General features: G+C 43.2%; 1 protein-coding gene across 8 annotated transcripts in view; it reads right to left on the minus strand.

Moving 5' to 3' along the window:
- Positions 1–12,768, minus strand: part of DTWD1 (DTW motif tRNA-uridine aminocarboxypropyltransferase 1) — a 94,648-nt gene that overhangs the window by 49,513 nt on the left and 32,367 nt on the right. For 7 of the 8 annotated variants that reach the window (XM_077473439.1, XM_077473443.1, XM_077473444.1 and 4 more), the window contains one exon: positions 2,554–2,700. In XM_077473439.1, coding sequence (XP_077329565.1) covers positions 2,554–2,700 — 147 coding nt within the window. Of the gene's footprint in view, positions 1–2,259; positions 2,701–12,768 lie in introns of those variants that run through there. The other variant, XM_077473445.1, reaches the window with a different exon arrangement.

Below are 12,768 nucleotides of genomic sequence, written 5' to 3' on the forward strand. Positions count from 1 at the left end.
TCTTTGAGGATCTAAAAAAACAAAAACAAATTTTTGCTCTACATAAAGATGGCCTGGGCTATAAGAAGATTGCCAAGACCCTGAAAACTGAGCTGCAGTACGTTGGTTAAGACCATACAGCGGTTTAACAGGACAGGTTCCATTTAGAACAGGCCTCGCCACGGTCGACCAAAGAAGTTGAGTGCATGTGTTTAGCGTCATATCCAGAGGCTGTCCTTGGGAAATAGGCATATGAATGCTGCCAGCATTGCTTGAGAGGTTGAAGCGGTGGGGTGCTCAGCCTGCCAGTGCTCAGCCGCACACTGAATCAAATTGGTCTGCATGGCTGTCGTCCCAGAAGGAAGCATCTATTAAAAGATGATGCACAAGAAAGCTTGCAGTTTTCTAAAGACAAGCAGACTAAGGACATGGATTACTGGAACCATGCCCTGAGGTCTGAGGAGACCAAGATAAACGTATTTGGTTCAGATGGCGTCAAGCGTGTGTGGTGGCAACCAGGTGAGAAGTGCGTTTTTCCTAAAGTCAAGCATGGTGGTGGGAGCGTCATGGTCTGGGGCTGCATGAGTGCTGCCGACACTGGGGAGCTACATTTCATTAAGGGGACCATGGATGGCAACATTTACTGTGACATACTGAAGCAGAGCACGATCCCCTCCCTTCGGAGCCTGGGCCGCCGGGCAGTATTCCAACATGAGAACAACCCCAAACACACTTCCAAGATGACTACTGCCTTGCTAAAGAAGCTGAGGGCAAAGGTGATGGACTGGCCAAGGATGTCTCCAGACCTAAACTCAATTGAGCGGAAAAGAACTCCAGTGGCAGCCTGTGAAGCTCTGGTGAACTCCATGCCCAAGAGGGTTAAGGCAGTGCTGGAAAATAATGGTGGCCATACAGAATATTGAAACTTTGGGCCCAATTTGGACATTTTTACTTAGGGGTGTACTCACTTTTGTTGCCAGCGGTTTCGACATTAATGGCTGTGTGTTGAGTTATTTTGAGGAGGCGGCAAATGTACACTGTTATACAAGCTATACACTACTTTACATTGTACCAAAGTGTCATTTCTTCAGTGTTGTCACATGAAAAGATATAATAAAATATTTACAAAAATTTGAGGGTTGTACTCACTTATGTGAGATACTGTATATCACCTTATAAATAATCTCCTAGACAAAACAAGCAGCTAGCCCTGCTCAGTAAGAAGTTACTGTAAGGCCGCGTACACACGGGCGGATTGCCTGGCCAACTAAGTTCGTCAGACAATCCGACAGACAGTCCGTTCAAAATTTGCATGAACGGACTTGACCACACACGATGAGCAGACAGTCCGCTGAAAGCGTGCGCGATGACGTCTACAGCACGTACGACGGGACTAGAAAAACGACGTCCTATACACTGCAATGCAACCTTCGGCCGTGTAAATCCTTTCTGAGCATGCGCCATACTTAGTCCGTCCAACTTGCCTACACACGAGCGGACTGTCCGCTGAAACCAAGTTTGAACGGACAAAATTTCGGAAATTCCGTAAGACTTTGTTTGTCAGACAGTCCGCTGAAAAAGTCCGCTGAAGCCCACACACGAGCAGATTGTCCGCTGAAACACTGTTCAGCGGACTAAGTTGGACAGACAATCCGCCCGTGTGTACGCGGCCTAAGGGTAATTTGTTTTCTCTGGAGTTCAGCTTTAAGAAATTTTATACAAAAAGAGAAATACCTATGGTATTAAAACCTTTCAGTTATCTAGTGGACTTGCACATTAAGATGTTCCCCTTTTCCATTCAGTAATTCCAGCTAAACTATTATACACAAATTCATATTTAGATATGACACTGTATGGACTGTTTGACGTATTATCTAAACTTTCCTTTTGAATTACGTGAATCCTATTTATTCATGCTCTGGCACCCATGAAGCTTACTAAACATATGAAATTTACTCCTAGAACTAAAGTTTTTCTTCTGGAAACTAAAGACTCAATATGCGAGGGCCTCATTTAGGAAGCAAGCAACAGCTTTTTGTATATCATGTCCAAATAAAACTACAGTTCTACACAGATGTTAACACATATGAGAGCTGCTTCTACAGCAAGAATGGTTAGCTATATGAAGAAAGCTTCTGTGTATATCAAAGAAAGGCTGCCTTTGAAGCCCATACAACAGCATAAAATATCGTGACCAAACATTGTCAACAAAATGTTCCCAGTTGGTATCCACCAACCAATTTGGTTAAACTATATAAGCAGAAAAACACACTAATCAGCTTAGGAATGAGAAGTATGATTTTATTGTTGATACAAAAATCTCAGGATTTATCTTGGTAATCTTTTCCATTGGAATTTTCCATATTCGTACTGGATAGTATTGGCACGCGTAGAAACAATTGCACGCAATGCTGCCAAACCAAAGTTTTGGTCACGTCATCACTTCAGCTTAAGTAAAAGTACCCCATTAGTCCTCCCCCCTAAAATTACTTTATTATTTTCCAGCAGCATGCTTGGCATTTTTGATCAATTTGTACATAAATGAATAGAAGAAAAGAAGGTTGTCATATTCACCATGGTAATGTTTCGCTAGAATCTGTATGTGATAGTCCACCATAAAGTAATAAATAGCCTCTATTGTTGAGAGGTAAGTGTCTGGCGTTCCCTTCTGATGTCGCCAAAAGCAAGTCTTTCTTTCTGTCATTTCAACAGCCACCAGTCCTATTAAAATATAAGAGAATAAAAACATTTTTTTAATGTGACTGCATATATACATGTGGCATAGGTGGACACCATTGGACACAGTCATTAAAAAAATAAATAGAAATAGTATCAACTTCATGTAAATAACCTTACCAATGTTTCCTCCAATCTCAATGTATGTCAATGCAAGTCGGCTTTGACCATGAATGTGAAGATAACTAGATGGATTACAGATGTTTCACTTGTATGTAGTGCGTTTTAGGCACGTTGCACTTTTATGCTCGCCACCATTAGGCTCTATTAGAACAAGCGGTTTTATTAAATCACATAAAAAGATGCGACATGCAGAAGGTTGATGCGCTTTTAGCAAAGTGCTTGTTTAATAGAGTTTAATGGCAGCGCACCAAAAGACACCGCACATATGTGAATCAGTAATAATATTTAATTGATCTTCTCACAGTCAGTTTTGCAAAGCTACAGTTTTCTGCAAAGGGACAGTTTTCAAACCCACATATGAAACAAAGCCGCATACGACAAAGTAAACAAGTGAAATGCATGCCAAATCAAACATTGTTTTTAGGTAAGCCTCATAATAACTCAAAAATATGTTGTTTCATTTCCTTTGAAAGAAAAAAAAATGAACTCAGTTTTTTTAAAGACACTTTTAATCATTTGTTTATAGAATGAGCTTGCATGCCTAACAACAGTATTTTTTTTACCATTTTCACCTTCTAATTGTGGCATACCTCATATTAAAGCCTAACTTCACGGTTAATGTACATTTAGGGCACTTTCACACTGGAGAGGGGAATCGGTAGGAAAAGTGCCGCTAGTTTTACCTGCCCTTTACCGTAGTTTTTGCGGCGCTATACAGACGCTTTTAACCCCCGCTAGCGGCCCAACAAAGGGTTAAAAGCACCCGAGCTTCTGCAGCGCTGGCCATTGATTTCAATGGCAGGGGTGTTTTAGGAGCGATTAATTCACCGTTCCCGCAACACCCCAAAGATGCTGCTTGCAGAACTTTTTTTTCTCATCCCGCAAGCGCACTGCCCCAGTGTGAACGCACTCTGGCTTACACACTGGGGTGGCTTGAGAGGCGCTTTTCAGGCGCTATTTTTAGAGCAAACACACCTCAAAGGCGCCCCAGTGTGAAGGTAGCCTTAAATAGTTTGTCTGGGCCAAGCTGGCCCAAATTAACTATACTAACAGGTGTGCTTGACTGGTACACTACACTGCGTTCTGGCAGTGAGATGGGGACTTCCTGTGCTACTGCTGGATCAAAATAGTCTGGCTGAGCGTTGCTCAGCCACTTACGGGAAACTTTAACTACTTCAATACTGGGCACATTCACCTCCTTCCTGCCCAGACTAATTTTTCAGCTTTCAGTTCTGTCGCATTTTGAATGAATTGTGCAGGTCATGCAACACTGCACCCAAACTAATTTTTAATAATTTTCTTCACACAAATAGAGCTTTCTTTTTGTGCCATTTAATCAACACTTGTTTTTAATTTTTTTCTTAAAAAAACAAAAAAAAAATACGAAAAATTTTGAAAGAAAAAAAACAAAACAGTTTTTCTTAGTTTTTGTCACTGATGGGAACAGACTGATGTCACTGATGGGCAGAGTGGCATCACTAACAGGCACTGCTGGGACTGCATTGTAATGAGGACACTGAAGTTCAGTCCCCGATTACCTTTTAACATCTTCCCTGTGAGGAGATGCTGCTGATCGGCTCTCCTCCCCTCACACACTGTCAGTGTGAGGGAGGAGAGACGATAAATGGTATTTACTTGTTTACATGTGATTGGCTGTGATTGGACACAGCCATCCTCACCTGTGATCGGTTTGCTTGTAATTAGTGTGTGTGTGTGTGTATATAAAAACATTAGGTGTGGCCAAATCAACTGTTTGGACCATCCTTAAAAATAATAAATGTACCGATGAGCTCAGCAACACCAAAAGACCCGGAAGACCACAGAAGACCACGGAAAACAACTGTGGTGGATGACCGAATAATTATTTTCTCGGTGTAGAAAACACCCACCACAACAGTTGGCTAGATCAAGAACACTCTCCAGGAGGTAGGTGTATGTGTGTCAAAGTCAACAATCAGGAGAAGACTTCACCACAATATGTAACCCATTGGCGAGCCTCAAAAACAGGAAGGCCAGATTAGAGTTTGCCAAACAACATCTAAAAAAGCTTTCACAGATCTGGAACAACATCCTATGGACAGATGAGACCAAGATCAACTTGTACCAGAGTGATGGGAAGAGAAGAGCATGGAGAAGGAAAGGAACTGCTCATGAGCCAAAGCATACAACCTTATCAGTGAAGCATAGTGGTGGTAGTGTCATGGCGTGGGCAGTGGCGTCACTAGGGTTGGTGTCACCCGATGCCAAATAAAATGGTGTCACCCCCCACCAACTATAGTCCCTCCTCCTGCAGTATAGATCCCCCTACCTCAATACAGACCACCCTCCATCAATATAGACTCCCCTCCCTCAGTATAAACCTCCCCCCTCAGTACAGACACCCCTTCAGTGCAAACCCCTCCATCAGTACAGACACCCCACCTCGGTGCAGACCCCCCCCATCGGTAGACACCCCAACCTCAGTAAAGACACCCCCACCTCGGTGCAGACCCTCCATCGGTACAGACACCCCCACCTCAGTGCAGACCCCCCAGCATTACAGACACCCCCCTCAGTGCAGACACCCCCAGCAGTACAGACCCCCCCCCCCAGTGCAGACCCCCCCTCAGTACAGACACCGCAGCAGTACAGACACACCCCCAGTGGACAATGACCTGAATCATACTGCGAAATCAACCAAAGAGTTTAAGGGAAAGAAGTGGAATGTGATGCAATGGCCAAGTCAATCACCTGACCTGAATCCGATTGAGCATGCATTTCACTTGTTGAAGACAAAACTGAAGCGAAAATGCCCCAATAACAAGCAAGAACTGAAGACAGTTGCAGCAGAGGCCTGGCAGAGCATCACCAGGGATGAAACCCAGTGTCTGGTGATGTCTATGCATTCCAGACTTCAGGCTGTAATTGATTGCAAAGAATTTGCAACCAAGTATTAAAAAGTGAAAGATTGATGGATGTCCCATTACTTTTGGTCCCTTAAAAAGTGGGATTCACATATACAAACTGTTGTAATTCATACACCATTTACCTGATTTGGATGTAAATACCCTCAAATTAAAGCTGAAAGTCTGCAGTTAAACAACATCTTGTTTGTTTCATTTCAAATCCATTGTGGTGGTGTATAGCGCCAAAAAGACTAGAATTGTGTCGATGTCCCAATATTTATGGACCTGTATGTGTGTAATATATTATAGATAGAGAGCGATACACACTGTATGTCAGTGCTACAGCCATCATCTCTGCTCACTGCCACAGCAATACAACACTGCCACAGTCCACTCACAATGTCTCTAATCATTGTCACACCAGTTATATTGTCCCTAATCACCCCCAAACCAGTCATTGTCCCTGATCACCCCAACACCTGTGCAGTGTTGCCTCTGCCTGTACTAATTCTGGCCTGTTTATTGAATATTTTTCTTCCTGCTGCCTGGACCAATCCTTTGCTTGTTTTCTGACCATGTCTCTGCCTGCGGCCTGAAATGACCCATCTGCACATCCCGGTGACTACGTTCCTGCAAGACACCAGGCAAATGAACATGGCATTCTTGGGCATAGCGATGTACCAGAAGGGTAGGCTTGCTTGGCTTATAAAAACTGGGCCCGCTATAGGTGGCACCACACTACATTCTCAAACCACTCATATTTAACTCGTTAATTTGAGTGATATACAAGATAAATTTGTGGTACAAAATCAGCCCGGGCATTGAAAAAGTCTCACACGTGACGTATTGCCATACTGGGGAGGAGCAGCATAATGTGTTTTGGGGTTTAATTTTAAGTATGCCCGATCTACATGTGATAAATATCTTATTAACTGACAACTTTGTGTAAAACAATACATTTTCATTCCTACATTTTCCAAAAACTTATGGCAAAAACTTTTTTTTTTAAATATGCACTATTCAAAATGGGGTTATTGTGGGCGTTTTCTATTAATATAAACAATATTGTGATAGATAGCCAGAAAATTGGATGCGTAGCTTATGCCCAAAAGGTACTCCTTGGATTGTGGGGCCCTCTATGCATTTAGGCTATGAACAAGTCTCACACATGTGGAATCCCCATACTCGGGAGACGTAGCGGAATGTATTTTGAGGTGCAATTCTAAGTATGCATATGCTGTGTGTGAGAAATAACTTGTTAAAATGGAAACGTTCTGAAATAAACAAAATTGTAATTTCTTTAAAAAAAAAAAAAAAAGTGACCTAAAATTACAACTTCAAAAATTAAGCTGTGCCACTTACTAAATTCCTTGGACTGTCTACTTTCCAAAAAGGGGTCAATTGGGTGTATTTATACTGTTCTGGCATTTTAGGGTCTTGAGAAATAAGCTAGGCATCAGGATTGATCAATTTTCAAATATTTACAGTATACCACAGTATGTAAACTAACTTTCAAAACAGAGTAAACAATACAGATTTTTGTTATTTTTACTTAGAGGGGTTGTAAACCCTCTCCCATACCCAGTGAAGCGAACAGCCTCAGATGATACACAGAAAAGAAACAAATCCTCCTATATAAGTTTTACATGTATATCTGCTGTCTTTCCCTTTCTACACTCTTTAGAAAGTGCACGTTAGAAATCTTTCTTCCTCATTCAGCAGTGGGTGTGGAGTCTGGGCTTACACAGTGTCTGAGCCGATTGGAGGAAAGGCAAACGAATGAAGGAACATCCAAAGCTGTACTCTGAATAGACAAACTCTCTGCTTATCCACCTCCAAGCTCTCTCCCAAACACAAATTTTCAGCTGCTGTTATCTCGTGTCAGAGAGCTTGTCAGGAGTGACTCTGCTGATAAGAGGAACGGAGCCACAGAAAGACACGGCACTTAGCGCTTTGGAGAGAGATAAGTAAATAATACAGATATATGTGCTTAGGTCAAAATTTCAGAAATAGGGTTTAGAACCACTTTAAGTTTATGAAGAACGATTATTTACAACATTCTATAGAAACTAAGAAAAACGTTGTTTTTTTTCAAAGTGTTTTGATTTTTTATGGTTATATATCAAAAGATAAAAAACCCAGTGGAGATTAAAATACCACCAAAAGGAAAGTTCTACCTGTCGCAAAAAAAATTATAAAATATTTAATTTGGGTACAGTGTTGCATGCCTGCGTAATTATCACTCAATGTCAGAAACCATGAAATCAGGCCGAAACAGAAGTTAAATCACACGTGTTTAATAATAAAAGTAAAAAGAACAACCATAGTCAAAACATAGCCAAAGTTCTGTAACTGGAATGGATAGTCAGCCAAGCCAGAAGTCAGGAATCAATGTAGAGGAACAGCAAGCAGGATCTGAAGCCAGAAGGGGTGTCAGCAAAGCAAGTCATGAACAGGATCGCAAGAGATAATTTCTGTGATGTTGACCAAGGCGAAGGCTGAAAACCTCTGGACTGGGCGGCTTAAGTAGGCAGGACTGACGAGCAGGATATCATCAACAGGTGAGTCACTGTGGAGAGATAGGAGCTGGCAATTAGCCGACAGCTGAGCGGCCAGCTCAGAGAAGGAAGGGCTGAGCCCAGCCCTGACAGTACCTCCTCAATGAACTCTCCCCCTAGGAGGACCACCAGGCTTGAGGGGAAATAGTCTATGGAAATCACGGAGGACAGGGGCATGTACATCCGAGGACGAGACCCAAGAGCGTTCCTCCGGACCGTACCCTTTCCAATGCACCAGGTACTGCATGCACCCATGGAACCTACGGGAGTCAACAATGGACTGTACTTCATACTCTTCATCCTATACAGGGTGAGGAAGTGGCACAGAGGTGATAAAGAGGTTGCAGACCAAAGGTTTTAATAGGGAGACATGAAATACATTCAAAATACGCATATTAAAAGAAAGGTCTAATGAGTAAGCCACTAGGTTAATCCTGCAAAGAATACGGAAAGGCCCAATAAACCAAGGTACGAACTTTGGTGAAGGAACATGAAGTCAGAGGTTGCGAGATGACAGCCAGACCCTGTCCTCAACCTGATAGGAAGGCGCAGGCGTCTGCGGTCAGCATGGATTCTGTACCTATCATTAGCATGTCGCAAAGCCTCACCTTGGGTAGCCCATGTAAGCGAAAGATCTCCCGAGCAAAAATGAAAGCCAGTTCCTTAGAAGCAGGCAACTTCTTAAGTGGAATCCAATAACACATCTTTGAGAACTGGTCAACCACCATAAAGATAACGAACTGTGTTGCCCTGGGAATTTGGCAACTCCACAATGAAATCCATAGACAGGTGGGTCGAGGGCCCCTCTCCATTGGGTATGGGTTGTAGGAGGCCCACTGGAAGGTCTCGTGAAGTCTTACTCTGAGCACACACACGGAACAGGCAGCTATGAAGGCAGCTACATCAGCACGTAGACTAGGCCACCGGAATTGTTGTGAAATGGCCCAAAATAATGGATTCTTCCCAGGGTGGCCAGCAACTTGGAAGTGGAGGAAAATTGTTGTGACAAGGCGTCAGCCCTTACATTCTTAGTCCCGGGTAAGAATGAGACATGTAATTGAAACTTGACAAGAAAAGAGCCCGTCGCGCCCTTCTGGGAGAGAAGTGCGTTTAGCCTCAGACAAGAATGGGAGATTCTTATGGTCAGTAAGAATGATAACTGGCACAGTGGTACCTTCAGGCTGGGTTCACACCGCTGCGGGGGGAGAACCGGATGTGATTCGCACAGCAAATCACATCCGATCTCCGTAGCGCTGCGAGTTCAGCCATACAGATAGTATGGCTGAACTCGCAGCGGTCCCGCAGCAAACTCGCACGGGACCCTTTTTTGGGTCCGCAACGGAATCGGATCGCATGGGGGTTCACACCATGCGATCCGATTCCTGTGCGAGTCGGCAGATCGCACTGCGATATGCCGACGGATCTGGGGGTGTCATTAACATAACATTGACACCCCCAGCCGTCCGCATAGGGCAGTGTGAACTGCCGGCGGGAGGTATGCGATGCAGGAAAACGCCGCGGATTCGCGGCGTTCCCGCATCGCAGCAATGTGAACCTAGCCTCAAGGAGATGTCGCCATTCCATCAGGGCTAAAATGATCACCAACAGCTCTCTGTCACCAATCAAGTAATAGCACTCTGCAGGTGACAATTTCTTGGAAAAGTAGCCACAAGGATGCATAGCGCTCTCAGGAGGTAGGACGTTGAGACAGAAGGGCACCAACACCAGTAACATAGGATCAGGATGTGCCAACACAGGAGCAGAAACAAAGGCAGCCTTGAGACTCTCAAAGACCTTAACGGACTCCGCAGACCAACTCTATGGGTTACTGTCCTTTCTGGTCAAATCAGTCAGGGGCTTGAACAGAGACAAGAAGTTACGAATAAACTTCCGATAACAGTTGGCAAAGCCCAGGAAACACTGCAGAGGACATAAACCCACAGGTCAGGGCCACTGTGGAACTGACGAAAGTTTCTCTGGGTCCATCAAAAAACCAGCAGTGGAAATTACATAACCCAGGAATTTAACCTGTTCACGATGGAATTCGCACTTCTCCAGTTTACAATAGAGATTGTTCTCAGTTTCTGAAGCACACTAAAGATATCCGTATCTTGGCTCTCCAAGGACTTGGAAAACATGAGGATATCATTGAGATAAAACTCCACATATAACTGCAACAAATCTTGAAGGACATCGTTAATAAATTCCTGGAAAACTGCCGGGGCATTACAAAGGCCAAAAGGCATTACAAGGTACTTATAAGGGCCTGTTCTGGTATTAAGACACAGTTTTCCACTCATCGCCCTCCTTAATCCTCGCGAGATTGTATGTCAAATCAAGATTAGCGAAAACCGTTGCTCCCTTGAGGCAGTCAAATAACTCCATAATCAACTAAATCGGATAGGCATTCTTAATTGTGAAACGATTGAGACCCCTATAATCAATACAAGGTCACAATTCACCACTCTTCTTCACAAAGAAGAAACCAGCACCAGCAGGAGACGAGGATTTGCGGATGAAACCTTGAGAATGTGCATCTGCAACATACTCCTCCATGGCCTTATCCTCCAAGACCGACAAAGGGTAAACCTGGCCAAGAGGGTGTATAGCACCAGGTTGAAGGTCAATTGCGCAATCATATGGCCGGTGTGGAGGCAAACTAAACTCAAAAGAGGGGTTGTGCCTCTGTAACCAAGGATAACCAATAACCAGCAGAAACTCTGGTGAGGAAATAACTTGGAATTGAATTATGTCATGGTGAAGAGCCCCTACGGCCATGGACAATGGAACTGTCTCACGAGTCACATGGGCAGGCTGTAGAGGTCTCCCATCAAGAGCCTCAATGGCAAGTCTCCTTACAGTAGATTTTTTTGAAATCACTATACACAATGAGCATTCATATTAAAGGGATTTGTTCATAAACAATAAGTATTCACTGATTAAACTCTCGCAATAAAGTGCTGACGTGCAGAAAGCTGTAATGATATAAAAAATTTGCAATATTAATTAGCATTCATATTAACCACTTCCCGACCAGCGCACGACGATGTACGTCGACAGAATGGCACGGGAAGGCATATTGGCGTACATGTACGTCCACTCTTCAATGCCACCCTGCCATCGGGAGCGCGCCGATGGTCGGGACCCCCCGTGAGTCCGGTCGCGGGACCCGCGGACTCGATCGCCGCGGGCATACCCGCAATCGTCTCACGGGACGGCTGAATGGAGGAAATGCCGTGTAAACAGCATTTCTCCATTCTGCCTAGCCACTAGTGACGCTGATCTCTGCTCCATGTGATTGGAGCAGAGATCAGTGTTCACTAAATGAAAGCCCAACCCCCCCACAGTTAGTAACACACCCCAAGGAACACTTAACCCCTACACTGCCACCCACTGGTTAACCCTTTCACTGCCAGTGTCATTTACACAGGAATCACTGCATTTATATAGCAGTGATTACTGTATAAATGACAATGGTCCCAAAAATGTGTCAAAAATGTCCGATGGGTCCCCCACAATGTCGCAGTCACAATAAAAATCGCTGATCGCCGCCATTACTAGTAAAAAAAAAAAAAAAAAAAAAAAAAAAAAAAAAAAAAATTATTAATAAAAATGCTATAAAACTATCCCTATTTTGTAAACGCTATAACTTTTGCGCAAACCAATCAATAATCGCTTATTGCAATTTTTTTTACCAAAAATATGTAGAAGAATACGTATCGGCCTAAACTGAGGGAAACATTTTTTTTTATATATATTTTTGGGGGATATTTATTATAACAAAAAGTAAAAAATAATGCGTTTTTTTTTTAAATTGTCGCTCTATTTTTGTTTATAGCGCAAAAAATAAAAACCGCAGGGGTGATCAAATACCACCAAAAGACAGCTCTATTTGTGGTAAAAAAAGGATGTCAATTTTGTTTGGGAGCTACGTCGCAGGACCGCGCAATTGTCAGTTAAAGCGACGCAGTGCCGAATCGCAAAAAGTGGTCTGGTCTTTGACCAGCAAAATGGTCCGGTCTGTAAGTGGTTAAATAGCATTCATATTAAAGGGATTTAATAGTGCACACCTGCACTATTTCTGCACACCGGACCCTGAAGAGCGTCCAATATTACACTATAGACTTTATATATTTATTCTTTTAATTGATTTTGTTTTATTTTGTATTATTTTTGCTTATGTTGCACATTTACGTTTACAACTACTTATTAGTATGTATTGTATGTATATGTATAGTATTGCGTGATATTGCAAATTTTTTATATTACTACTTTTTTCTGCATGTCAGCACTTTATTGTGAGAGTTTAATTGGTGAATACTTATTGTTTATGAACAAATCCCTTTAACCACTTAACAACCGGCCCATAGCCAAACGACGGCTACAGGGCGGTTGTTTAACTCTGGGAGGCCGTCATATGCCATCCTCCCAGAATTCCGCTCTCGCCCCCTGGGGCGCGCACTTGAGAGCATCCGTGACCGTCGGGT

Source organism: Lithobates pipiens, unplaced genomic scaffold (genome assembly GCF_037356315.1).
Source record: "Lithobates pipiens isolate NorthernLeopardFrog02 unplaced genomic scaffold, aLitPip1_a1.2 Scaffold_8, whole genome shotgun sequence".
Taxonomy (NCBI): domain Eukaryota; kingdom Metazoa; phylum Chordata; class Amphibia; order Anura; family Ranidae; genus Lithobates; species Lithobates pipiens.